Source organism: Trachurus japonicus, chromosome 8 (assembly GCF_045865225.1).
Source record: "Trachurus japonicus isolate A0001 chromosome 8, Traja_1.0".
Classification (NCBI taxonomy): Eukaryota; Metazoa; Chordata; class Actinopteri; order Carangiformes; family Carangidae; genus Trachurus; species Trachurus japonicus.
In genome coordinates, this window is record NC_140914.1 from 9,531,486 (window position 1) to 9,556,581 (window position 25,096).

General features: G+C 41.8%; 1 protein-coding gene and 1 long non-coding RNA gene across 2 annotated transcripts; both read right to left on the reverse strand.

Annotated features, from left to right (window-relative positions):
* Nucleotides 1-6,758: 6,758 nt before the first annotated feature.
* Nucleotides 6,759-9,040, reverse strand: LOC146982600 (uncharacterized). The gene is made up of 5 exons (XR_015036346.1): nucleotides 8,985-9,040; nucleotides 8,522-8,593; nucleotides 8,230-8,341; nucleotides 7,692-7,761; nucleotides 6,759-6,906 (listed from the first exon to the last, which is right to left on the reverse strand). It is a non-coding gene; the product is annotated as an uncharacterized LOC146982600 (long non-coding RNA).
* A 14,411-nt stretch (nucleotides 9,041-23,451) lies between these two features.
* Nucleotides 23,452-24,881, reverse strand: nog1 (noggin 1). The gene has a single exon (XM_085783634.1). It carries the CDS (start codon nucleotides 24,503-24,505, stop codon nucleotides 23,837-23,839), a length of 669 nt encoding a protein of 222 aa, XP_085639760.1. The 5' UTR covers nucleotides 24,506-24,881; the 3' UTR covers nucleotides 23,452-23,836.
* Nucleotides 24,882-25,096: the final 215 nt, after the last annotated feature.

The following is a 25,096-nucleotide window of genomic DNA, read 5'->3' on the forward strand; positions in this document are numbered from 1 at the left end:
CCTTTTTTACATCCATATTGTTGTGAAATGGCAAGAAAACTGCTGAAAGACTTATCACAAGTTTATGGAACAAAAATATTTGATGCCTTATTGAAACAATAAGAGTGGTTTAGGCTCAACTTATAGAAGTGTTTTCCATTCAGGATCATCTGAAAAACAGTGCATTCTCGTATTGCATGTGTTACAGGTGGAAAATGTTAGTGCACAGTATTTGGTTTCTTCTTCTCAGTATAGCTCCTGCATACATACTTTTTAAGTCAAAGAAATGCAGTAGATTAAGTTTAGTCTAGGCTCAATCAAAATGTCACTTATCACTACCATGTAATAGGCTATGGGGTAACGCAACGTGTTTATATGATTCTCTTTTTTTGTTTTTTTTATTGATGAAAAGAAAGAACTTGTCTTTTTTTGCAGTTATGGTCTTTATTTTTTAGATCTACTAACCATTTCAATGGAATGTTGTTCTCTTTACACTCTATTTATTTCAAATTAAGAGCCTTTCAGGGTAGGACAGTGTCATCAATACTTGTATTGTGCCGCTTGTCAGCTAATAAAATGGTACAACCTTATACCTATTGACTTTTTGCCTGTTTCTTTACAGCAGTTTATTTAGCAGAAATCTCAAATATTTGCTAGTTCCAGCTTGTTAAAGATGATAATTATCTGTTTTTCTCTGTTTTATATCATATATTCAATATATGGTGAATATGTTTGGATTTCTGTTACTGCAGTTTGAGTTTCTCATCATTAGCTGACATTTCACAGCCTAACCAGTTACATACACACAACAAATTGATAATGAAAAAAAATCGTTAAAAAAATAATCATTAGTTGTAGCCCTACTTCAGCCTGTGTGAGTTGGAACATGTCTGGGTTTTCAACTAGTTGCAGGGACATTTAATGTGACTTATTTACCATGATGATACAAATGAAGCAGTGTAGTTTTAATCCTCATTGGCATCGCACAGCTTAAAGTAAAGTTTGTCCATGAATAAGGATACATAATGAGAAACACCCAGTCAATAGCGTCTCTTCTTTCCACTGTGAGACCCTTCACTACACTACATGGCCACTAGATGGTGCTGTTGTACTTGAGGGCAAAGACACTCGAGACCGCTTCAATTTCTTAATTAACCATAATTATGAAATCTGTTAGTTTACACACTAAAGACTGAAATTAAAAAACTAAATTAAGAAACTCAAAAACGTAATGTGTCTTATAATAGACCGCAAATGAAGTGCCAATTCTCTGATTCCTCACTTAGAAAGCTCCTTATTCATTCATCAATAATAGATGACAGCATAACAACATGCTGTATACTTGAAATACTTATTTACTGAGACAGTGACACCTATAAAACTCAAGTTTTGACTTATCTATAACCACAGTTTCTAAACTAAATGTAGAACTAGATGTCCTCTGTTTCAACCACCTACGCATCTGATGATCTTGTTAATACAGGAAACTCTTTCACTTTATGCCCAATGATTAAATTTCAGCCTCTCATTCCATTTGATTTGCCTCAGGTCTGTATAGGTATTGGGTGTGTGTATGGCTTGGCTGTGCAATAACTAGTGTCTCTAACCCACAAACGTGTGGTATCCATTGAGAACAGTAGAGTTCTGGTGCTGGAGGCAACAGCAGAATGACTCGGCTTCTGATTTGGTGCATTCAAATCAAATAATCTCTCAGTAACAGCAGAAAAAGCTCAGTAACAAGACAGAGCACAATACAGCCAGTCTGTCTGTCTGACAGTTTCAACAGTTTCCCATCAATCCTCAGCTGCAGACAGTCACCAACACTGGCCGTTCTGTTGTATTAATCCCCGGCAGCTAGTGTCACACTTGACCTGCCTGTAAGTATATATGACCTGCAAACCTAACGGATGAGAAAAGTGCTATATTATCTCAACTGAACCGTGTGTCATTTCATAGACGAAACAATTCATCAATTATTGGAAAGAAAAAAGACAAAATTATTATTAGGCACACTGTGGCTGTTGATCTGGAGGAGGAGGTCACAATGCTCTAATGCAGCCTAATCTTAAGGTTTATGCTGGCTTTATGGGTCATACATCACTGGCATGGCACAGTCCCTACGAATATAACTGGACATATTTTATTCTGAGTAGTTATGGAAGAAATGCCAAGATATTTTACTTCTTCAAGTTAACACTTGTATTCAAAGTCTTTCTTAGGGAAAATAACTACTGTATTATGAATAAAAATGACTTAAAGAGTCAAATTTAACTTTTTTAGATGCCGAACAGCATTTTTCATGGTTTTAATATAATGTATATACTATTTGAATCATTGTTACTGATGAGCCAGAGCTGCTGTTGGGCATTTCGGTCTATACATTTTTTTGTTTTTTACATAAAAACTGAATCAGTAAAATAAGCAGTAACAAGTACATTAATCCCCACTGAAACACAGAGGAGCTGAAGTGAAACGTAGCATAACTGAAGGAGAAAAGTTGTCTAAGGGGCTCATTTGAACACGTTGTTATTGTTCTGCTGAAGAGACTAAATGAACAAGAAAGTCTGCAGCACTTTTCAACACACAGACGCCCCTCTCCCTCTTTCACCACCCCTGTATTTACATACTCTTAAAAACACTGTCACACAGCCTGACTAACTGACAGAAGTTATCATTACACAAAGCGCTCGATTCCATAATTTATAGACATCCCCGTCCCAGTCATGTGGAATTCTCCCAAAATAAATTCAAGTAAACACTTATGCGACAAAGAGGCACTCACAGTGGCCTGGTATGCATAAACAGTATGAACAGTGTGACAGTGTAATCCCAACTCCACACCCCCCCTACCCAATACACACACACACACACATACACATACACATACACACACATACACATACCCAACAACCCAGCCCAGCTCTGACTTCAGGCTGGCTGGGGTTGGAAATGAGCCTAAACCCCCACTTCACCCAGTGCCGATGCACCAACCCCGATCCCTGACACCCTCCCTCCCCACACCTGACTCCTGGCAAAATAAGCCAGACTCCAATCCATCTTCCATCGCAATAACACACACCCCAAACCATGTTGTTATGAAGAGTGTTCGGCAAGTTCATCTCCGGGGATGTTTTTGTTTTTTTCCCCAGGACGTCTTATTGTTTTAGCAACACAAGATGCTGTAAATCAATCAGGCTCTTTGCTTCGCTCTGGCCTTTGTTTAAAAGCCAGATATGAGCTGTTTCCACGATGCATTGTTGAAAGTAAACAGCTGATACAGAAGAGGCAACAAAAGACGTGATTAGGGACGTATTTTACTTACCTTTTTGTTCACAGAAAATATTTGACTTACCTCTGCAGGGAGACAATCATCTTCATTACATGAATTACTAATACAAAACAGTATTCAGCACACATTAGCGTGTCTATAAAATACAAAAGCTATGATATTATGTCTTTTTCTTTCATTGCTTATTACTTATTTTGGCTCTTTAACAAACTGCAGGGAATAATTCACTATTTTGTTTTATTTCCTTCCTTCTCATTGGCCAGAATCCAGGCTGCTTTGTTGACTGTTAAGATGATTAAAAGGCCAATTCTGGTATTGATGTTTGATTTTCTTTGTTTGTATTTGTGTTTGGGCTCTTCTCTTCCTTGAGGATTGTAACCAAACGGGGCTGGTTGAGTTTAAAACGCCTGAGATGGTTGCTATTCGATTTCAAAGGGAATGTTTAGAAACCTGATCCGACCCTCCAGCAAGCATACCTTCTACACCCACGTCTCCCTCGCCCCTCATTCTAAATCACTCCACTGGAGCAGTGTAAACAAACTTCAGTTTGCTCTCTGATATTGAGAGGTTAAGACAAGCGGCAATCCTCCGCTATGACAACATGGCCTCAGACAGACGATGTCATCTGTCTTACCTCACTCTCCATCCATCACTACGCCGGAGTCGACATGTCTGACAGTCCCACTCTCGCTTTTCTCGCTGGCACAGGCCTCCACATCTGTCACATTTTCCTCCAAGCTTACTTTTATTACACCAGATGAACTCCGCCTCCTTCCCTCTGAATTCACGGACACCTGAAGGGCAAGCAGGCAGGGAGAAACCTATTGATTAGTCACGGTATCTGATGTCATCCTGGCTCCATAAACACTTTTTCAATTGTCGCTCAGCTACCTGTAAAAACGTGTCAGAGCCACATTGTACAAAAATAATTAACCTGAGTTGTGCGAAAGAAATGACAAAGTGAAAAAAACTTCAAGAAAATTTTCAATTAACTACATTTCATGAGAGATTTGAATTACTGAGCTGGCAACCTGATGCAGAAAAGATAAAACAGATTGAAATGATTTATAGAGACTCTGGATTGGATCGGGTTTGGGTCAGAGCTTGTCTGCTTTTCTCAGCTCCAATGGGAGGATGTTTGAGAGTCGACTACTTTAAAGCTAATAAAAAAAAAATTCTAGCATGTGGGGATCATGAGCAGGGACGGATTTATTGGAAATGTTATAACTTACAAGCAAACCTGAGAAACTTTATTCCAGTATAAATCCACGCATAACTAATTTAAGGAATTCTAAAATAAACACTTTTTGTACATTACGACTTATATTTTCACTTTCCCATTATATTGTTGGATATCTGCAACTGATTTATTGAGGCTTAGGGAGGGTCAGATTTGACCAAGGGTCACAGTAAAATTGTACGATAGCTTCTCTGTGTTTGCCAGACAAAGAAACATGGTACTGATCACGTAGCTGGAAGCTAAAGAAAGGAATAAATTACCGTATGTTCTATCTTTGTATGAACTGACATGGTTCAACCTAACTGACAGCATGAAACCAGGGTTGTTTCATCACTGAAATATTGACAAATATCAACACGGAGGGCCAAATACCTCTCCTGCTCTGTGTTTAGTTCTAATAAGCAAATGACAGCATGCTAACACAGGCACGGCAACATCAGACAGTTTACAAGTTGGCCTTAGCATTTTGCTCAACACCAGCCATGCAGAGTCACACAGCAACTAACTTGGCTGCACACTAACTAATGAGTGCATAGATATAACGCTGTGAATCTGGTGTCGGCGCCAAATATCAACACTAATGATCGAGTCATAACAACATGGCAGAGCACTGCTACAAAAGAGCAAGGGGGAGCAGCAGAAACCAAAATAAAAAAGTAAGAAAGAAGGCGGTAGTACAAAAAAAGAGACTGAGGAGTTATTGTACAAAAGCGATTTTTGACACGAAAAGCTGTTTCTCTCCCAGCGAGCAGTTTCTTTTAACACCCACAGGGCAGGAACAAGGAGGAATCTCCCTCTGCTGTGAAGCTGAGGTAACAAAGTCAAACTGTATCTAGCAGACAGAAGGTGCCAGCAGGAAGTTTGCCCTTCTGATCTTTGAATAATCTGCTCTGGGGAAGACACAGCTACTCTCCTTACCACCTTCAAAGGCTGCTCTCCTTAACTTTCAGACTCACAACCTAATTTGATTGAGGAGGAGAGAAAATATTGACTATTTCACAGGCAAGAGCAGTGTAAATATTTGAAACCATTGCTGCAACACGCCGATGGAAATGCAAGTCTCAAATACTGACACAGTTAAATCAAATCATTTAGAAACAAAAAACGATGGTGTAGCTTTGTTAATGCCTTTCAGCAGGTAAGCTATGCTGGAACAAAACTAGTTAGCAGAGGAATTCACATTTATAGTTTTTTTTTTTCCAAGCCTTGACAAATACTGCATTCATTTTCAGGGGTCCTTTGGTCAACCCACATAAAACTACCATAAAGCCGGTGGCACCAGGAGAGGTGCACTGATAAATCAGCAACAGGCCACGAACAAGGCCTGGTGCTGGCGGACCTGTGTGCAACAGGACAACTCTATCGGTGAATTTCACAGGTCATTACTCTGGCTCCAGCCATCGCAGCCTCCAGTGGCTCTGGAGACGGCCAGCTTTTTCTCAGAGACAACAGCTTACTGGGCTTTGTGCTAGCTAAACAAGCGTGTCTGTCTCACAGCAGTAGATTAATGTCTAGATAGAAGGTTTGCTCCTCGGGGAGACCTGTAGAGGAGCCATCCATCAACCTTTGGAGGCCCATTACACAATAACAAAATAACAAAAAATCCGAGAGAGGGGCTCATTGACTGAAACCTGTCCTCTGGGGCTGCAGAGGGAGAGAGAGAGGTAGACAGAGGGAGAGAGACGTCTCTGAATTAAGTCTTACCAAAGAGAGGTGGGATGAATTTCCTGAAAGCCAGAGTGAGTGCATAAAAACAGCTTTTCATGCTCGGCTGGGTGAAGCTGAGCTGAATGCTGCACCGTAAAAAATAAAGGGCTGTGAAAACTCAAAAATTCTAGGTAACTGGCTGCAATAGATTTTTGCGTTTTGAGTCCAACTAAAACTCTCAAGTTTTGAATAAAACCACATAAAGTTAAGCCAACAAATTATCTTTTGTTGAGATAACTTGTAAATTAACTTAAAGATAACTTCAAATTTTGAGTTTTTTAAACACTTAAAATTTAGTAGTCTCAACTTATTATTTTTGTTTCAGATAAGTTACCTTTCAAATGCATCAAAACTCTCAAGTTGTACTTATAAATACTCTCAAGTTGTGGCAACTAAAACAACAAATAATACAAATACAAAAACATCTTTATTTAAACATTTAATGCAATATTCCAGCAAATATGATTAAATCTATCTAGTGCAAGTACTGTACACTGCACCCACAAAAAGATGCAGACTGGTGTGGCCAAACTTGTTAAAAGAGTCCAAACCACAACACAGTCAAAAAGCACTACAGCAACACCACAGCAATGCTGTTAACAGTTTGAAGCGAGGCCGGTGCACCATCCACGAACACGGTGAGCACTCCCATTTGGACCCCTTTTGTTTGTCTGTCTTCTGGATCGGTGTCCTGTTGAAAGCAGAAATTCAACCAAATTCAATATAAACACTGTTAAGATAACTAAACACCTATGTCAGCGTGTAATTTTAAATTTGTGTCTCAGCCTGAGTAAACCTGTAGTGTACAGTTACTGTGCTATACAGTTTTTTTGCCTGTGATTCTAATTGCTATTCATCCCTGTAACAAGCTACAAGTCATTTATCTAACATCACAATAGTCTGAAGCTGTTCAATGGCGGTAAAAATGAAACATCAGGTAACTAGCCTTGTTGGCTAACTCTGCCCCACTTACAGTTTTCTTTTAACTCTGTTGATTAGTGGTGCACTGTCCCTATGAAATAAACTAATAAATGAAATGAAATATCCTAAATAGTTTTTCTCTGTGCTACTCTGGTCAGAGCGGCGTCCCAAGCAACGTGCTACACTAAGCAGCGGTCTGGCAACGGACTGCAGGAATTATTCTTCTGTTGTTGTTGCCTACAATGATCAATAGATTGTGGTATTCTGGTAAAACTCCATATTCAACCTTAAATTAAATGGCTGGTTAAATAAATTACTTGTGTTCCAGGGAAAGGAGGCTCTCAGCCATTAAGCTGGGTTACGCTACTGTAGGTGGAAGGCAAAAATATATGGGGCGTTGGTGATTAATACGGTTTTTTGGGAGCTACAATCCAAGGTGTGGATATTTCATCTTTTCTATATTCTAAAGCAATATGGCATAGAGAATTATATGTGCATGATAATTAATGTGCACTCATGGTTGACCAAAAATAAAAACAGACATTCTGTACTCACCAGGCGTTTCAGGAAAAGTGTCTCTGAAATCTGAGGTCTAGACATGCTCTGCTTTGATGCATTGTGATGTCTGGAAATTGGACACAGGAAAGCCATAGGACATTTGGTTAAAAACAGTGCAGCTGAGATTAATTTGTGACTAGTTTAAAACTTAGGTCTTATATTGGGGTGGCATCCATCAAATTTGGACGAACCGGGAAGAGGACAGACAGATTTAATTTTTTTCAGGACAATATCGCATTTCGGGGCTTCAATACAAGAGGGACATTAGCACTATGGAGGTATTTGGATGTTTTTTGGTGTGTCTTTTTGTTACGAAGACAGTTGGTATCCATTTGCAACCGTTATATGGACATGCACTGCTATGCCAAGACCCCCTGTAACTCAGAGAAGCGACAGATAACTCTGAAACTTCTCCCAGCCCTTAGTCGACACAAGGAGAGAAATTTCAATTTTGGGTGAACTATCCCTTTAAGGGCTTGCTCAGGTAACCCTGAACCATAATCAAAAATACATGATATTTATAACATGAATTCACCTGTTCATCAAGAACAGCCAAGCGTCTCTCCCTGTCTTGTCCCTTTTCCTGGCACGGCTGCTCTAAATGTCCACAACAGTTCCTTGGTTACACATCAGAACTTGCTGCAAATCTGAAATAAACAAAAAACAGCACACATTAATCCAACCGAACCAGTTCACATGGATTTTCTCTTAAGTAGTCAGTTTCTGAATACCTTTATTGGCAAGGTGCTGAATTACTCGTTGTATAAGGCAAGCAATAGTTCTGTGATATAAAATAGTTAGCAACTTTTTCACACACATTTTCTTACCTGTTCCTTAAGACACAGGGCAGGCCATCTCTCCTGGATTTCTGTGACCATGGGCTGCACCTCAATCTTCTCCTGTCAGTCCACCAAGACAATTAACAACAATTAATGTCATATATATTCATGTTTACATGACACCCAATTGTAAAAATGAGTCTCTAAAGTAACATTAAACTTTAACATCAGAGGCACACATAAGCAGTATACCAGTTATTTGTAGCACTGCTCATTGTGTTTAATAAATGAGCTCCAGTTCCACTGTAGCCGCACTAACGGAGCTAACAGAGCTAACGGAGCTAACAGAGCTAACGGAGCTAACAGAGCTAACGGAGCTAACAGAGCTAACTGGTAAACAATTAACATCTACAACTCTCTTTAGCCGTGAGGGGGACAATAAATATATAATAATGTATAATCTGCACACGTGAACCCTGACTTTTAGTACCATATTGAGCAAAATACTCACCTTGAGAGTAAGAAGTGTAAGAGATGTCGGCAGCACATGGCAGCAGTGTCGTTGTGGTGGAACCCCTGCAGATATGCATTGGAGACCCCAGTTCTTGTTGTCTCAACTTCTAGAACTTGTCCTGACCTCAAATGCACAGTTTTGAGGTTTGCTAACTCAAGTTATTAAGTTAGGCCAACTTTAGCCAAAAAACTTGAAAAAGATAGTTGAAATAAATAATGTTTATTAGTTTACAACACAACTCAATGTTTTTTGTTTAGTCAGCTGAAAAAATATGGTAAGGCCAACAACTTTAAGTTTTCATTTTTAGAGTGTGGGAGATGTAAACAGTGAGAAACAGTAGATGTAAAGCAAAAGCTAAACAAATTGATTAACTGATTAATTAAAAATGGAGAGAAACAAACTCAGGATTACAGCCGACTCCTTATTCTATCCATATTCAGTTTATTATGATGTATGCAAGAGGAAAGCAGGCGAAGCATCACAGTGGAGAAGCTCAGGCCAAGGAAATGATTGTTTTTTTGCTTTAAAAAAAACATTAATTAACTTTCACACTATTGATTGTTGATTGATGATTGCTGCTCGACAGCGATGGTTTCTCATTGCTGTGTGGGCCGTAACGCAGCTTTAAGGAGCATTTTCATGGAGTGTCATCTGTGAGGAGTTGTGTGTGGTAAACACACAAACCCTCGACCCTCCACATGAATGACAGTAAACAACACAGGATCTCTGGCTACGCTACCCCCTCTCCCCAACCCCTCCACCCCCCACCACCCACCCCTGAGGAGAAAGGGGGTCACACAAACACAGCATCTGACTGGCTCTTAATTTGTTTAAAGCAGCCCATTCAAACAGGATCCCCAACAGAGAGAAAATCTCGTTTCCAAGGCTGTCGCCATGGCTCGGCCGTGTTGTTCAGGAAGGAGATCAGGACGCCGCTGACGACTCAGCTGACTTCCAGCACACACAGCTTCACAGAGGCGCCAGGTTGTAATTAACACTTTGCAGATTACGTTTACAGGACCAACATGGTCTGTCTGAGTTTTATTACCGCCTGGGTTGTGCTTCTGCCCTGTGGGGATACAAAACACTCTGTTTGACGCTGTCCTGTCCTGTGGGAGAATGTTTGACAGGTTTTGATCGTGGTAAGAGTCTCGTGGCTGTTCGCTGCTCTTCAGAGATAATGAGAATCTCCCCTCGCTTCTGCCAGTTTTCCAGCTATGACGAGATGAAGCGACACACCACGGTCTGACAATATTAATCTCCTTCTGTCCTTCTATCTGCAGCCTTCATTCATTTATTGGGCCTCACGCTGTTGGTCGAACAGTCTTATTAGAGGAGCGGTGAAACTAATCCATTTCTTGGCAGCAGGCAGCAGACAGCTGTGCAGTGAGGAGTCGCAACAAAGTGTCTGGTGTAATTGCAGTGTAATCATTTTCATGCAGCTTCTTGGTTTCTTCTTAGATGGTAAGCAGAGCTTAAGGTTAACATGCTAAGGTAATAAAACAGCTATTAAAGTGTCAATGACCTCAGAATATGAGAACCAAGTCATTTAGTGTGGGTTTCTAAAAGCAGACACAAAGGCTCTGCCTTCATAAATACACAGACGTGTGTGGTATCTTAAAAATTGAAGGTGTTTAAAAACAGAAAGAAACTTGTTGCAGAGCTTTTTTGATGAAATGTTTTGAAGAAATATTGTCAGCTCAGTCAAAACTGTTCAAACAGATTCCTCAGTCTTACTCTTTGATCTAAAAATATCAGATAAAAGCTGAGCTCATCCAGTGCTAATATTAGCCCAAGTTAATAAGCTGAACACTTGCGCTTTTTAATCATGGGCCACGGGAGTGTGGCAGCTTCCATTTCATATCCATCGTCACTACAACAGGCAGAGGAAGATCTGAGAGAACTGGGGGAAACATCTGCACACATCTGTACCACTAGATGGCAGATATCCCCTGACGGAGTCGTTGATGCAGTTTCATACTGTGCAGAACACAGCAGCTGTCATTAATATCCCTTCAATGAAAATTCAGAGCTGATGGCTTCCAGTTGTGTTAGAAAAAACAAAAAAGAAACTTTCACTGAGTAAAAAATAAACCCAAAACAAGACACACTTTGAATACCGACTCAACATGCGGCAAATTACCACTAAAACCTGTCAACAACCAACTGTGGCAAATACTACTGAGAGTTAATTATAGATCAGAAAACGGAGAGGTGTCAGTCTCCACGGAAAAAGCCTGGATTTCCCATTTATCTCCCCAAACCACACTCATGTGTCTTAAACACTTCACACCAAATTAAAGTGAAGTGGAAACCCACTCTCCAGACTAGCAGCACTTCTTTCCACTCCATGGCTGGATGATAAATCTTCAGTCTTCCCTCCACTACAGCCTGCTTCCCTTGTTTCTCTTTTATAAGCCTCTTCTCTTCTCTCTCTGCTCGGGCAGCGACAGATTGCCTTGCCCAAAAAAACAGGTAGAGAAGAAGCTCAAGACCGGAGGCCAAGGTATAGTTGCATCTAAGATGCTGAGGGGAATCTGCAATGGATGCAGAGCAATGTGCATCAGTGCACATTTCTTATTGAGGTGTTAAAGAGTGGTATTAAACTTCTTTGTTCAGGAAAAGGTCCTTTTACTTAAAAGCTTAAATCTAAAAAATCTTTAGGTTTTGTTCCTGGAAATCGCTCCGCTACAGGAATAATTCAACATTTTTATATAATTGGATTATTTAGCCTCTGTCAGAGAGGTACATGAAAATTTTGGAACCTGTTTCTCTCTGAGGCAAAGAAAACAATGCTCTGTTTCAGCTATAATTAACTTATTAACATGTTGTATCTTCTTTATTTAATTTGCATACAAGCAAACTATTAAAACAAACATTTGTGGTTTAAGGCGAGGTTCTGACGGGAACAAATTCATGATAGATAATGACTTCAGAGATGCCTTTCAAACCAAATGTATGTACAATGAGTAAGTCATTCATTTGAGGTTTTCTCCTTTTCAATAACTGGCATATAAATAATCAAGTCATTAATGTCACTGGTGAAACCTGGGATTCTGCCTGAAGTAGAGGCCCGTCCTGCCCGTAACACATAAAGTATTTATGTGACATGTTTGTGCAGCACCTTGACAGAATGCAATTATATCAGCAACCCACAAGCGTGTTAATGAGGGTGCTCCTTCACCATGGAGACGTAAAGTTGATTTTGTCTCATTGTGTGGTGCTCTAGGGCTTTCGCCCTAGATAAGTGTTTTTATGTCGAACTTCTGGCAACGCTGCTCATGTAATACAGCAAACACAATTCAGTTAGAGAAACAACCAAGGGCCTTCCTCTTCACTGTTTGTTGCAATGCTACCCTCTACTCCTGGAGTAAAGGTTTTGAGACATGAAGCATCATGATGTAAAAGCCAAAGTTTGTCAAGAAGATGTCTTAGCATGTGGATGTTGCCTAAATTTACGAGGTTTACTCTCAGCATCCAGACTGCTCCAGAGATTTCAAGCACCTAACACTGAAACTCTGCTCGACCAGTTCTAGTTTGAAACCTCTGTGTCTGTGTGTCTTGTAGTCTGGACAGACACAAACTGAGACATTTTGAAACCATGATGTAGACATTCACAACTGCTTCAAGGTTGGACCTTATCATGCTCAGTGTACGTGTATGGTTATAGATAAGATAAAATACTTGTCTGGACATGATGGGCTTGTGTCAAGGAAGCCACACTGGGTACCAACAAATGTCCTAAGGATGTGTGAGCTAGCAAAAGGCCTGTTCTGCCAAGAAAACACAGCAACTCTACCTTTAGGTTGGGATAAATTTTCAGAAAAAGCTTGAGCTGCTCAGCCATCCTGCTGCAGCCACATGATGCACGGATGCAGAGCGTGGCTGCCAACACACAGAGGCAGCGTTGTGAGTGGTCACCACCAGTCGTGGCCTTCCTCAGGCTCTCACACATAAACCACTCTAAATTCTTCTGTAACAAAACTGAACCTGTTTTAACACTTATGTGTATCCATGTAATGTTCAACGCCTGCAGAAAAGAGAGAAAGGCAAACACTCCAGCTGAGCCTATCCAGGAAAGCTGCCAAACGTATCCCCAATTTCCCAAACACCTTGCTTCCTATCATGCTACAGTTGCCAAGAGCCTATTGTGAATCGTCCTGAAACCATCCTGAACCAAGACCTCTGACTAGAAGATGAAGACCGTAGGAGGCGATTCAGATTACAAAACAAGTCCAAGACAGGAGGCTCCCAGCTTCCTCCTGGCTGCTCAGTCTTTGGTTGCTTTCAGCTACATCATGGCATAATGTGACATATAGTCTGTCTGTAATATGCAATTGTCCTGTAGAGCCTCTTGTTTCTTTCTTAATGATATTCTTCTCTGGCCTTTTATGTTTTTTTTCTCCCATCAATAGAGAATCAAAGAAACTTGGGCGATAATCTGTACCAGATTCAGTCAAACACTGCGGTTACATGTTGGACCTAAATGACAGAAATGTCAGACAAATATGTGCATTTTTAAGAGTGATTTGTTGCATAATTATTACAGTATTGAAAATCTTTATGCACTGAGTGACTGAATTATTCTCACCACTAATTATACATTTTACAAAACTAGAACTTGCTACAACTCCAGGAAAAAGACATTCTGCAACGATCTTGTGGGCCCCTCCTTTAAACGCTGAGTTTTTTTTTTTTTCCAGTATCATGTTGTTGGTATGAAGTGAATACTGAATGGTATTTAAGGAACCAGGGATAATATCAGCAGAGCAGCCCTCCTTGGTATTACTTTCTGGAGTTATTGGAGGTAAGAGGCTGAATCAGAGAGATGTGGGCCTGGAAACAATTTGCAGAGATGCCTCAGTTCATCTGAGAATCTCACAAACCTCCAGAAATGATCCTCTTTAGATACTTAACATCTGATCAAAGCACAGCCAAGTGCGAACAGAGTGAATTAATAAATATCCTTAGGCGGTTTGTTTAGCTGCAAGATGACAGGATGATAGGAAAAACCTGGCACGCACTCAGGAGCGGGTAAACCTGAATGTGCTCGAGAGGTGCCAGTGGAGGGGCTGTGGGGGCTGGGGGAGTGAGGGGGTTTGCAATGGAAGGAGCAGGGAGACACGGGAGAGGAATGATGGACGGCTCACACGCCAGCCATTGTGAGAAAATTATAGCTAAGTACCGCCAACTGAGGCAGAGTGGCGGCCAGCCAAAGCCCCGGGACAACAAAGACCCAGCATCCCTGCGAGTGAGTGAGTGAGTGAGCGCCGGCCTGCCCGTGGAGCCCCAAACCTTCATATTTACATGCAACGCTCAAGCGCTCAAGAGTTAATTGCATTGAATTCCTGCGCTGGGTGCAAAGTGGGGGCTGTTGTTTCTTTATTTTACATAACAAACACACTGTTTCTACTCATTCCACTGGGTTTCCAAGGAAGTTGAACCATAGATGCAAAGATGGTTTTGGGCTCCGAGCTTGGGACGAAACTCTTCCCACAAAATGAGCAATTAACGAGCGTTATTTGTCATCATGTGAAAAATGAGTGCAATTTTTATCATCTTCAAAAACAAAAGGAAAGGAGGAAGCAGCAGGTCAGATCACGCTGACATTTTATGTATATATTATAGGTTATCATGGCGCTTTCATCTTATAAATTGCATTGGTGGCTCCCTGAGGGAAACATGAAAGTTCCACACATTCCTCCAATTACCCTGCGTGTTTAGGAAATGATTTGTATTTGATTCAGCTTCTCAGGAAATGTTCATGTGTGCATTATCAGCAGTAGGAGATCTAAGGGGGCCCCTTTAACAAACCAGACCTCATCCTCACAGTAGTGGATGGACAAAAGCCAAAATGTGTCAGGGTTGCTACGGTTCCTGATCTTTCGTAAACGAACAGTGCCCTCTCAACTCTGCAGACTTGGCAGAGCCGACCCGTGCACATCAAAGTAGGGTCTGACCTTGCATACCATATGAGGTTTGGATTAACGAGCTCTGGACATCAAACAGCAGGATCACCACCCACAAGTCATCAAACCCAGCTCGGCGAAATTTACGGCGGACAAAAATGCTGGAAAAATCAACATCAACCTTGCCACGCATCTCAGTTTGAACATCGTGACCAGGACGGGGAGCAGCAGCAGCAGAGAGGATATTTCAAAAGCCTCCAATTATCTGATGTGTGGGAGAGCACAATGAACTGGGCCGCATGCCAAACAGCATCCTTTACCAAACAAATAAAACTTATGACAGGACGTGTCTGCCTTTCAGAGGACTGCACACCAACAAACTGCTCCTCAACGATGCCGATATTTAGTGCTCACTGATTTCTGTAACTGAATTTATACTTTTATACAAAAAGAAAAGATGCTTTTCTATGGTGAAAATACAAGACAAGCCGAATACTAGTTGAAATATGAATGTTTTTCCCAAAAAGATAAAAAATACTGAGACACTGAGATCAAAACTGCTCACCTGAAATCACATTTCCTAAAAGAATTAAACTGACACCAGTGAGATTAGGTTTAAAGTCAGGCCATGAACTGTGAGACAAGTGATGAGCTTTTTTGTTTCAGATTTAGAAATGTAAGGATATCTAATAAAAGTAGTGCTCAATCGATGTGTAGTATACTGCGTAGGTGAATGTGAAGGTAAAAAGTGTTTTGCACCGCTTCGAACATCCAAACTCAAAGGTGGGAGTAAAAGCCTGCAATCATACAGAGAGAGGTGAAATGTCACGGTGTGGGAAAACGTCCAAGGGCCCAAATAAGAAATAACTAACGGCAAATTAACTCACTGCTTCAAACTATTCAAAGCTCCGAGTCATGTGTCCTGTTATGCGTTTGACCTCTCACTCTCTAGTCTAAAGGCCTCTGGTCATTCTCAGGCATAATAAGCCTCTATATGGGAACAAACCAAAAATGGAGGAATAAAAAATGAGAGTCTAACCTAGCAACAGGTTCATATCTGAGCCGTGTGAACAACAGAAACAGCTGTTCCCTGCTCCACTGGGAGGGAACACCTGGCTTCATTCAGGGACGTTTCCCCGAGGCCTCTGTCGCAGCCACAGCTGGACATCTGGACAGTGGATGAATGAAACCTCTTTATATTTAATCATAGTGACAGATGTACGCAGACACGTCCCTCAGGTCATTAAAGCAGTGCCTGTCCACACAGACAAGCTGTGAAACACTAATGAACTGTAAGTTAAAAATAGGTCAGACAGGTTCAATTCTCAGATTTGGACCTAAATGAAAAGTCACAAAATGTGTTCATATTTGGCTGAATTTCTGTCATATTTTTGATTAATCTTGTTAAAGTGTACTCTTTTTTAACACAACAGTATTACCTAACAATATGTACCTGTAGTACAGCGGTTAAGCCCTCAAATCAAGGGGAATTGTGCACTTTTTGAAAGAAACATGAAACTTCTACCATAGTTAGTTTATACCATGAGGTTTATTTTAAGATCGGGAGGGAAGTCAGATTTGACCTCTGAGGCCCGGGAGAGGTCAAATCCAAGATGGCCGCCAATAATATTCAAAAATGCCTATCGCTGGAGCCAAACACAGTAGAAAAACACTTAAGGTGTCATTTCCCACTAATTTTTGGGTGCCCATTCTGTTGGTGATGACCTTTGAGACCAATAGAATTCAAGGAAATGCAATTTAGATCAATGTGGAGGTCAAATAATGCAGACATAGGAGGTGAACGGTGCAAAAAAGGTAGTTTATTTCCAAAATAATAGCCTAACAGTGATGATGATGTTAATAATGATGATAATAGTGCCAATAATAATAATCAATTATCATAATAAGTTCTTTTTTTTAACTGATTTATTATATTAACTCATTGGCTGCCAGCCATTTTCAGAGCAGAGAGCTGCATACTGCCAGCGTTTTAGAGCATTTTTTACAGATCTTTCAAGACACACAGAATATTGTTTTCATGTAAACACCAAAACTACCAAGAGAAAGAGTAGATTCTCTTCTTTCATTAGGAAAAAAAAGTTTGTTTCTACCTTTATCCATTCTTTAGTAAACTGCAGTATAGAACACAGTGCTGCTGGTTTGGCCAAAGACACCAGTTTTTGACCAAAACACCTGTTTTTGACCAAAACACCTGTTTTTGACCAGAACACTGAGAAAACAAGCTTTTTGTGGAAAGAAACATGTCAAGCAGAACAGTGACTTTGAAGTTAATATACAACAGAAACAACATGTCTATAGACATCAATGGCAGCCAATGAGTTAAAGAGACACTGTCTCTCGGCTCTGTTCGTGGCACTAGTACACCACAGCCGCTTGTTACTCTCTCCCTGGCTCTCAGGCTCCGGTCCATTTGGTGCTCCTCCTCCTCTATCCTTGCCTGACTGAGGGCTGCCACCGTGCCCCTGGTCCACCGGTGAGGGATGAGGGGGACTGCCAACTGGGGGCCCACGCCCTCAGACCGACAAAAGCTTGGATCATGGACTGACTTTCAAGAGATCGCAGCGAGGGAGCTGCTCTACTACGTACAAAACCCTGACCCAGAATCAGGTCGTCTGCAAGTGATTTAGCACCAGGTTCTCCACAAACATGCGGTGCGAGATTGGAGAGGACCGGCGGACCACCATCCGGCCACGCGCCAACCCTGTCACCAACGGCTCTACTCGCTGTAATCAAAACCCGGTTGTCAGGGGGTTTCGCTAGATAGTAGGTAGGGACAGTGGGAATCTCGTTCATCCATTCATGTGTGTCACTAATTAGATGACGAGGCATTTGGCTACTGGGTCATACGGCTTTCCGTGTTTACCTGCACGTCAGGCGCCATCGTGAGTACTACGACATGATACAGCCCATACGGACCCATTTCTGCATCAGCAGCTGGTCCGCCACCTTCTATAATCATTACGAGCCCAAACTGCCCCCCAGCTGACCGCCAGCCGGTGGGATGCAGCCAGGCGGGGTTCCCGTTATAGAGGGCCAGCCAGCGTCGTGTAGAGGTCCCCTCAGGGCACCAGCCACCCTTGCGGCCGTCCCTCATCCCTTTGAGGACCAGCTCGGCTCCTGGAGAGGGCCGTAGTCCTCAATCCTGGAACGGCCATACCTAAAACGTGACGTCAGCCGACTGCCTTCCACTGATTGGGCAGAGCGTTGTCACTGGAAGAGTCGTGAGCGCGATGTCCGACATGAGAATTCATCTGTACCGAGACCGTTGTTATTCCTTCACCCGAGTTAAATGATGCTGTGTGGAAAACCACGCTGTGGTCCGTAATCGAGGAACAGACAAGTGAGTTTGGAGCATGACGAGAAGATCGAAAATAGAGAGAGAAAACAGTGTGGCCTCGCGATCCCCCCCCCCTGCTGAGGAGGAACTAGAGAACTCAGCTGTAATGGAAAAGCACCTTTACTGAGCCGTGCCGTGACTGTGTAGTGGAAAAGTGCCAATAGTTACTCCGTTTACCTGCACTTCATTAAATTTCTTCACTTTGACATTCAAAGTAGAGTTCTCAACGGGCCTGAAAATTACAACCCGACCTGACCTGGCCCGTGGGTTTTAAGCCCGGACCCGACAGAGCTCGATACACCAGCATTAGTTGTCTGGCCAAACCCAGCCCAGCCCAACAAAAAAAAAAGAAAACTAAACTAAAAAAGTGACATGCTTTCTTTGCAGCGAGAGCAGATGGTGCCAGTGACGCAGCAGCACCTTATCAGTGGGTGAAACTGATTCAATTTCGGCCACAAAAAACATTGTGGTTTTTTGGAGATACACACAGCATCTCGTGCCAAACCAACCCGACCCATCGGCCTTACTCGGGTTTGGGTTGAAATTGAGAACTCTAATTCAGAGTACTGGGCGAAAGCACATTGTGTCAACTCCCCTCCATGGGCCTTCGCAATGCTTCCACACAGCGTCGGACACCACCCCTCTCTCCGCGGAAAGATGAGGGCGACAGTATTATTAAATTGCAGATTTGCACCTTTACATAAATGCATTTTCTTGAATGTGTTCTGGTCAAAAACAGGTGTTTTTGGCGAAACCAGCCAATGTTCTACTGCCGTTTACTAAAGAATGGAGAAAGGTAGAAACAAACTTTTTTTTCCTAATGAAAGAAGAGAGTCTACTCTTACTCTTGGTAGTTTTGGTGTTTACATGTTTACATGAACACAATATTCTGTGGGTCTTGAAAGGGTCTGTAAAAAAATGCTCTAAAACGGCTGGCAGTATGCAGCTCTCTACTCTGAAAATGGCTGGCAGCCAATGCGTTAATAATAAATCAGTTAAAAAAAAGAACTTATTATGATAATGATTATTATTATTGGCACTATTATCATCATTATTAACATCATCATCACTGTTAGGCTATTATTTTGGAAATAAACTACCTTTTTGCACTGTTCACCTCCCTATGTCTGCATAATTTGACCTCCACATTGATCTAAATGCATTTTTTTGAATTCTATTGGTCTCAAAGGTATCACCAACAGAATGGGCACCCAAAAATAAGTGGGAAATGACACCTTAAGTGTTTTTCTACTGTGTTTGGTTCCAGCGATAGGCATTTTTGAATATTATTGGCGGCCATCTTGGATTTGACCTCTCCCGGGCCTCAGAGGTCAAATCTGACTTCCCTCCCGATCTTAAAATAAACCTCATGGCATAAACTAACTATGGTAGAAGTTTCATGTTTCTTTCAAAAAGTGCACAATTTTCATGCTTAGCCGCTGTACTACTGTGTATACATTGGGCAGCTGTTTTTATTGTAGATCTCCAACATGAAATACACAAATTAAATATTAAAGTTCACTTTTGATCATAGAAACTCAAGGTCGACTCAGAGTTTTCACCTGCATCTCATTCAGAGGGATCTGTTTCTGTACCAAAGTCAAATGATGTCAACTTGACAACTAAGGTATCACCAAGACAACTAAGCAAACACCATCTGTAGAGGAAGACCATGAAATGCAGATGAAAGCTCTGGAATAAGCTTGAAACGCCGACCTTAAAATACTCTTCGGGACAAAGTAAACCATTTATAGTATGCCATCATAAGTTTTTGTTTTTCCTATCAGTTGTTGATTTGAATAATGAATCGTTTTACTTCCAATATAAAGACTCTATTAAAGGATGTAAAACAGAAGAAAAAAATTAAGAAATAGTTTTATAGCTTGAGGTCATAGCAGGCAAAAATACACTACATAGACATTACAACTGTTGCAATTATGGGTAGATGAATGATAGCAGCAGTTCATTGTCAAACTTTCCAAATTATTAATAAAAACAAAACATCTAAGCCAGTTAAAGTTTAAACAACTCCTTGATTTTTTACATTTAAATTTTATTTTATATGAAATGTGTCTTATGACAGAAAGTATCTAGTGCGAGAGTCAAAACTGTCTCTAAGCTACCAAAGATCAAAAGATATTTCTCAGCTTTCATCACTGCATAAAACTTTGTGTATCATTTTATTACAGAGCTGTGATCCAAGTACAGTGGTGGATGTGTATTCATGGTTTTCAAACCTCATCATTACAGCACATCCTTTCATGTGTTCAACTGTTTAACAGCATTATTTGAAATTTGTCATTTTCGCTACATAAACATCACTAAGCAGTCTGACTTTTACAAACTCGACTGGCACGCTCAGCTTGTTATTGTATTCGTAATGAAGGTGCCACAGAGGCTACCTTTGGCCTATTAATGAGCCAGTGAAGGTTATTAAAACTAATTTTATCATCTGTAATGAAAAATGAATGACTTGTGTTTGATATTGTTGGCAAAACTAACAAGGAGAAGTTTGCTTTGATCAGGGAAATATCTGAACCCTGTAGGAGAATTTAATCAGTAACAATGTTTTGGCTTCAGAATATCTGCATAGAGAAAAAAAATAAAGTTGATTAGGTTAAAGGGGGAGGGAGTAAAGAAAAAAAGAGCAATAAAGCGAGCCCATACCCAAAGAGATCATTAAGTTAATGGATTGCTGTTGGCTAAAAGCATTACAGCTTTGGGTAAAAGATCTGTGGACGGTCGAGGCTGAGGAGCGCCACGCTGAGCGACGATGCCGGGAGCCCGGAGCCGGCTCAGAAGTGACGAAGGGCATTAGCAGCCCTGCATCCTCCAGTCTGCAGCTGGTATTAGCAGGCACCGAGCGCTCTGTCAACACGCATTACTCCACACACAAATCATCTGACTGGCGTCAACGCTTTGCCTGTGCTACAGCAGAAGAAAAAAAAAAAGCAGAGGGGAAAGAAAGATAGAAACTTTGAGAGGAATAACTCATGTTCCTCAGATGTGATAAGAACCATTAAGAGTGGTCATAAAAAAATAATGACAGAAGAAACTGAAAAGGTTTGTTCATCACAAAAACCTCAAGAAACACTAAGGGTCTGACACCTGTTCTTTAAAATAGACAAAATCATGGCGAAAATAATAGAAAGTAGATGTCAGAATAAAAATCCAACATATCTTCCAGGGCAGCTGTTAACCGACTATACTTTAATCCTCCTGTGAGCTATAACACCCGACTATGACACACAAAACCTGAAATAGGTGGATATCCACTGAGCTTGTCAACCATGAGGCCTGACTATCGCAAGCTTTATGCAGCAGAACAAACGGTATCATGTAAAAGACGAAAGGATCACCGCCAAACACCGAGGATCCAACGCATACACATACATCAAAGGCTATTTATTGTGTTTGTTTAAGCTGTATTGTGCAGATCTTCGCCCCCTTATGTCGCTATCTGGTGACAAGCACAGGGATTTGTCTGCTGCATGTGTACGTGCAGAGCTGGCTCTGAGGCTAAGGAGCATCATTATGGACTAAACACAACTAAAACAAAACACAGGCTTTCTGGTGCCCCACAGTCTACCCAACTGAGGCTCTGGAAGAACAGAGGGGGGGTGGGGGTGGAAGTAGGGGGTGGTTGTCTCAGTCAGTATGAGAGAGAAGCAGCTACGTAAAACTTAGATGATTACAGAAAGTAATTCATTGAATACTATAGTTGTAAATTCCCAGACCCACCGGTGGCTCCGTCTTTACAGACTCGTGTTATTTGGCCAACTCACTAACAGAACTTCACTTCAGATTGCGCAGGGAAGATCTCAGCGTTTCCAAAAGTATTAAAATGTCCGTTTGAATTTTAGGGAAATTCTAATAACAGAACGTCTGTGTGATTTGGTGGTGCAGGCAGCCATTAAAAATAAAGCATCAGATAGTTTTAATCAAGAGCTGGAACGAGCTGATACGGGTGTTAAGTATATGAGATTTTTTAAAGAAACCTGAGGGGAGGGGTTCAAAGGTTTAAGGGATTTATCAGCTTCATCATCAGATTCAGTAGAAATGGTGAATAAGTGGTGGTAAAGTGAGAAGAGGGAGCCTGATGCCAAGAGATGTGAAGCAGTCACCGATGCCTGAGGGAGGCCAAAAGATGCACGTCACACTTGTACTGAGGAAATGTTATTATTGCAGACACAGATGTATAGATTTATATGAAGCTGCAACATTATCAATGATGCATTAGGCAACATTTGTGGTTTCTATTGTAGCTGGAGGAGGAGCTTTATTAACTACTGTACATGTTGATTAGTTCAGTCAATGGTGGAAGTAACTAAGTATACTATGTGAGTATTTCTACTTTATGCCTCTACTAAACTATTTAACAGTTTTCGTCAATTACAACTTTAACACATTACTCAACAGTATGCGTGTTATTTCATAACCTCATATCACTAACAGGGATCTTAAACTGATTAAAAACAATAAAACTTCATATTTTGATGTTGTTGTTTGATAAAATACAGCCAACATCACTGCACAAGTTTCAGTCTTGTGTTTCTGGACTTCACTTCAAAGGGTGAAGTATGTAATTTTCTATATCTGCAGTGGACACCAGGGATCAAAGCTTTAATGAACATCCTACAGGTTGTTTTTTCCTGGCGCCAACGTGTGAAAGAACAGATATACGGTATTTTAAAGGTGTCACAGATTCAGTGGGTCAGATACGTGGAGCATCAGCCTCTGTTTCCTCCACTGGCGTAGTAATCTAGCTCCTCTGCTCATCTCAGCTCCTGCTGGGCTGCAAATGGAGAGGAGGAGGGTTTGCGAAAGAGTGAGAACTGTTTGCAGCTGCTGATTACTTCAATTACTTTCAATTCTTGGCTGCTTCCTTTATCAGATTACAATGGGTCTGATGTATGACTGACAGCTTAACAGTGATAAGATAGGACTTCTCAAGTGGGGTTAACCTGTGTGCATCTGAAATATCTACTTCCAAAGACTAGAGAGTAGTCCTTTCTGCAATAAATATGTAAATACTTATCACTTATGATAATAAATGTGATTCTAAGCAAGCAGGATGCATATGATGGTGTTAGTCTGGGAATCACACTTTGTGCGCACTGGGGCAGGTGACTGAAAGGTGTCCAGACGCTCAGCCTGGGTGTGTGTGATGAAAAGAAGGAAAGGGAAAGCATTTCCATTGATTTCAGTGTCGTTTTATTGCAGAATATAAAGAATAAATAGTAAATTTCCTTAATTTACAAGATAAAACAAGTCACTGATAGACGGCTGTATCAATAACCCACGTTTAACTCTGAGGTTGATCTGCTTCATCCAAATATGGAAAACAGCAAGTCCTTACGTGGCTCTATGCGCCATATCTCCATAAATACAAAATATATAACCAATATTCTCCACAAATAAAGTAGACTCTGGTTACTAATAATACTGACTTTGTACAGGGAGTTTATATATAACTGCATGGCACCGCATATACAGAAAATACATTCCTACACTCGGTAGTGCATGTGAGAGAAAAATCACAAACATGTTGAGCTTATAATTTATTTTTGCTGCAGAGACTTTTAACTGGAGCAGGAGCATTTGCAGTCTGTGATGACCGGGTACTGCACCGGTATCCACGCGCATTTCAGTCCCCCTTTCCTCTGCACGCATCTCCATCTCAGTATCGTCAGGTGGGTCGAGTTCGCGGGTTTACACACCATCCCCTCCGGGACCGAACACGACCTTTTGCTGAGACAGCTGCCCACCCGGACGAACCGCGGCCAGAACCTGTTCCCCAGGTCGGTCCAGGTGTACACGACCGGACAGAACGAGTACGCCCACAGCCACTGCTGCAGCCGCCGCTTCAGTTTCTTACTGGGCTTGTGCTTCTTGCCGAACTGGACGTCGAAGTCCATCGCTCTAATCTCCTTCGGCAGTACGCCGCTGGGCTTTTGGATCTCAAAGTCATCGAACTCATCGTTCCCGGTGAATTTGTCCTCCACGGGCGGTAAAACGGACAAAAAGCGGCTGTCAAAGTCTCCCAGGAGACTCTTCAGCTCCGTCTCGTTAAGGTCCCTCTCCTTGGGGTCGAAGACGGGATCTGGGTCCTCTATTAATTCCACAAGCGGCAGACTGTCGCTCGGGATGGGGCGGAGAAGGTAGTAGTGCTGACAAACCCCCCTGCCCATGAGAAGTCCGAGAGACAGCACCAGGAGATACATGGCGACACACTGCTGAGACTGATCCATGTCAGACGGCTCCAGCGGTGAGTTCAGTGCGCACAGGGAGCTGCTACTTTCTCGTGCGCAATTACGCGTGAGCCGTATCCAAATCCTCGTCTTCCGAGAGTCCTTTCAAACTTCACAAACTCCCATGATGAAAATCCGTGACAGGAGCGAAAAACAGCAGCATCAGGGAGACCTGTTTTTAATAATGAACTGCGTGACAAAGCTCAGATGTCTCCTCGGGCTCCGTGCGCGCGGGCTTGGCATGATGCCCCTGTTGTCTCCTCTGCAGAAAAGCGCTGAGCGTAACCCGCGACCTCCGTTATATCCTCTGCACGGACCGTGATGTAATTCGTGTGCCCCTCTTTGAATGTGGGTTTGTTGTCTAGGAGGAGATCCCCAATACCTCCTTCTTCCATCGCACTGGAGAGAGAGAGGGGAGGGCGGGGGGTGGGGGGATGCGGGGAGAGGAGACGCCCCCTGTCGGTTTTCCAGACTTCCTTAAATCAGTCTCACAGTAGGAATGACTGCTGAAGTCGTTCATTCTTCAGGGGTGTGGGTCATCTGATGAATCCTTCTGCTGGGAGTCTCCGCAGCCTCCAGAACACCCAAAAC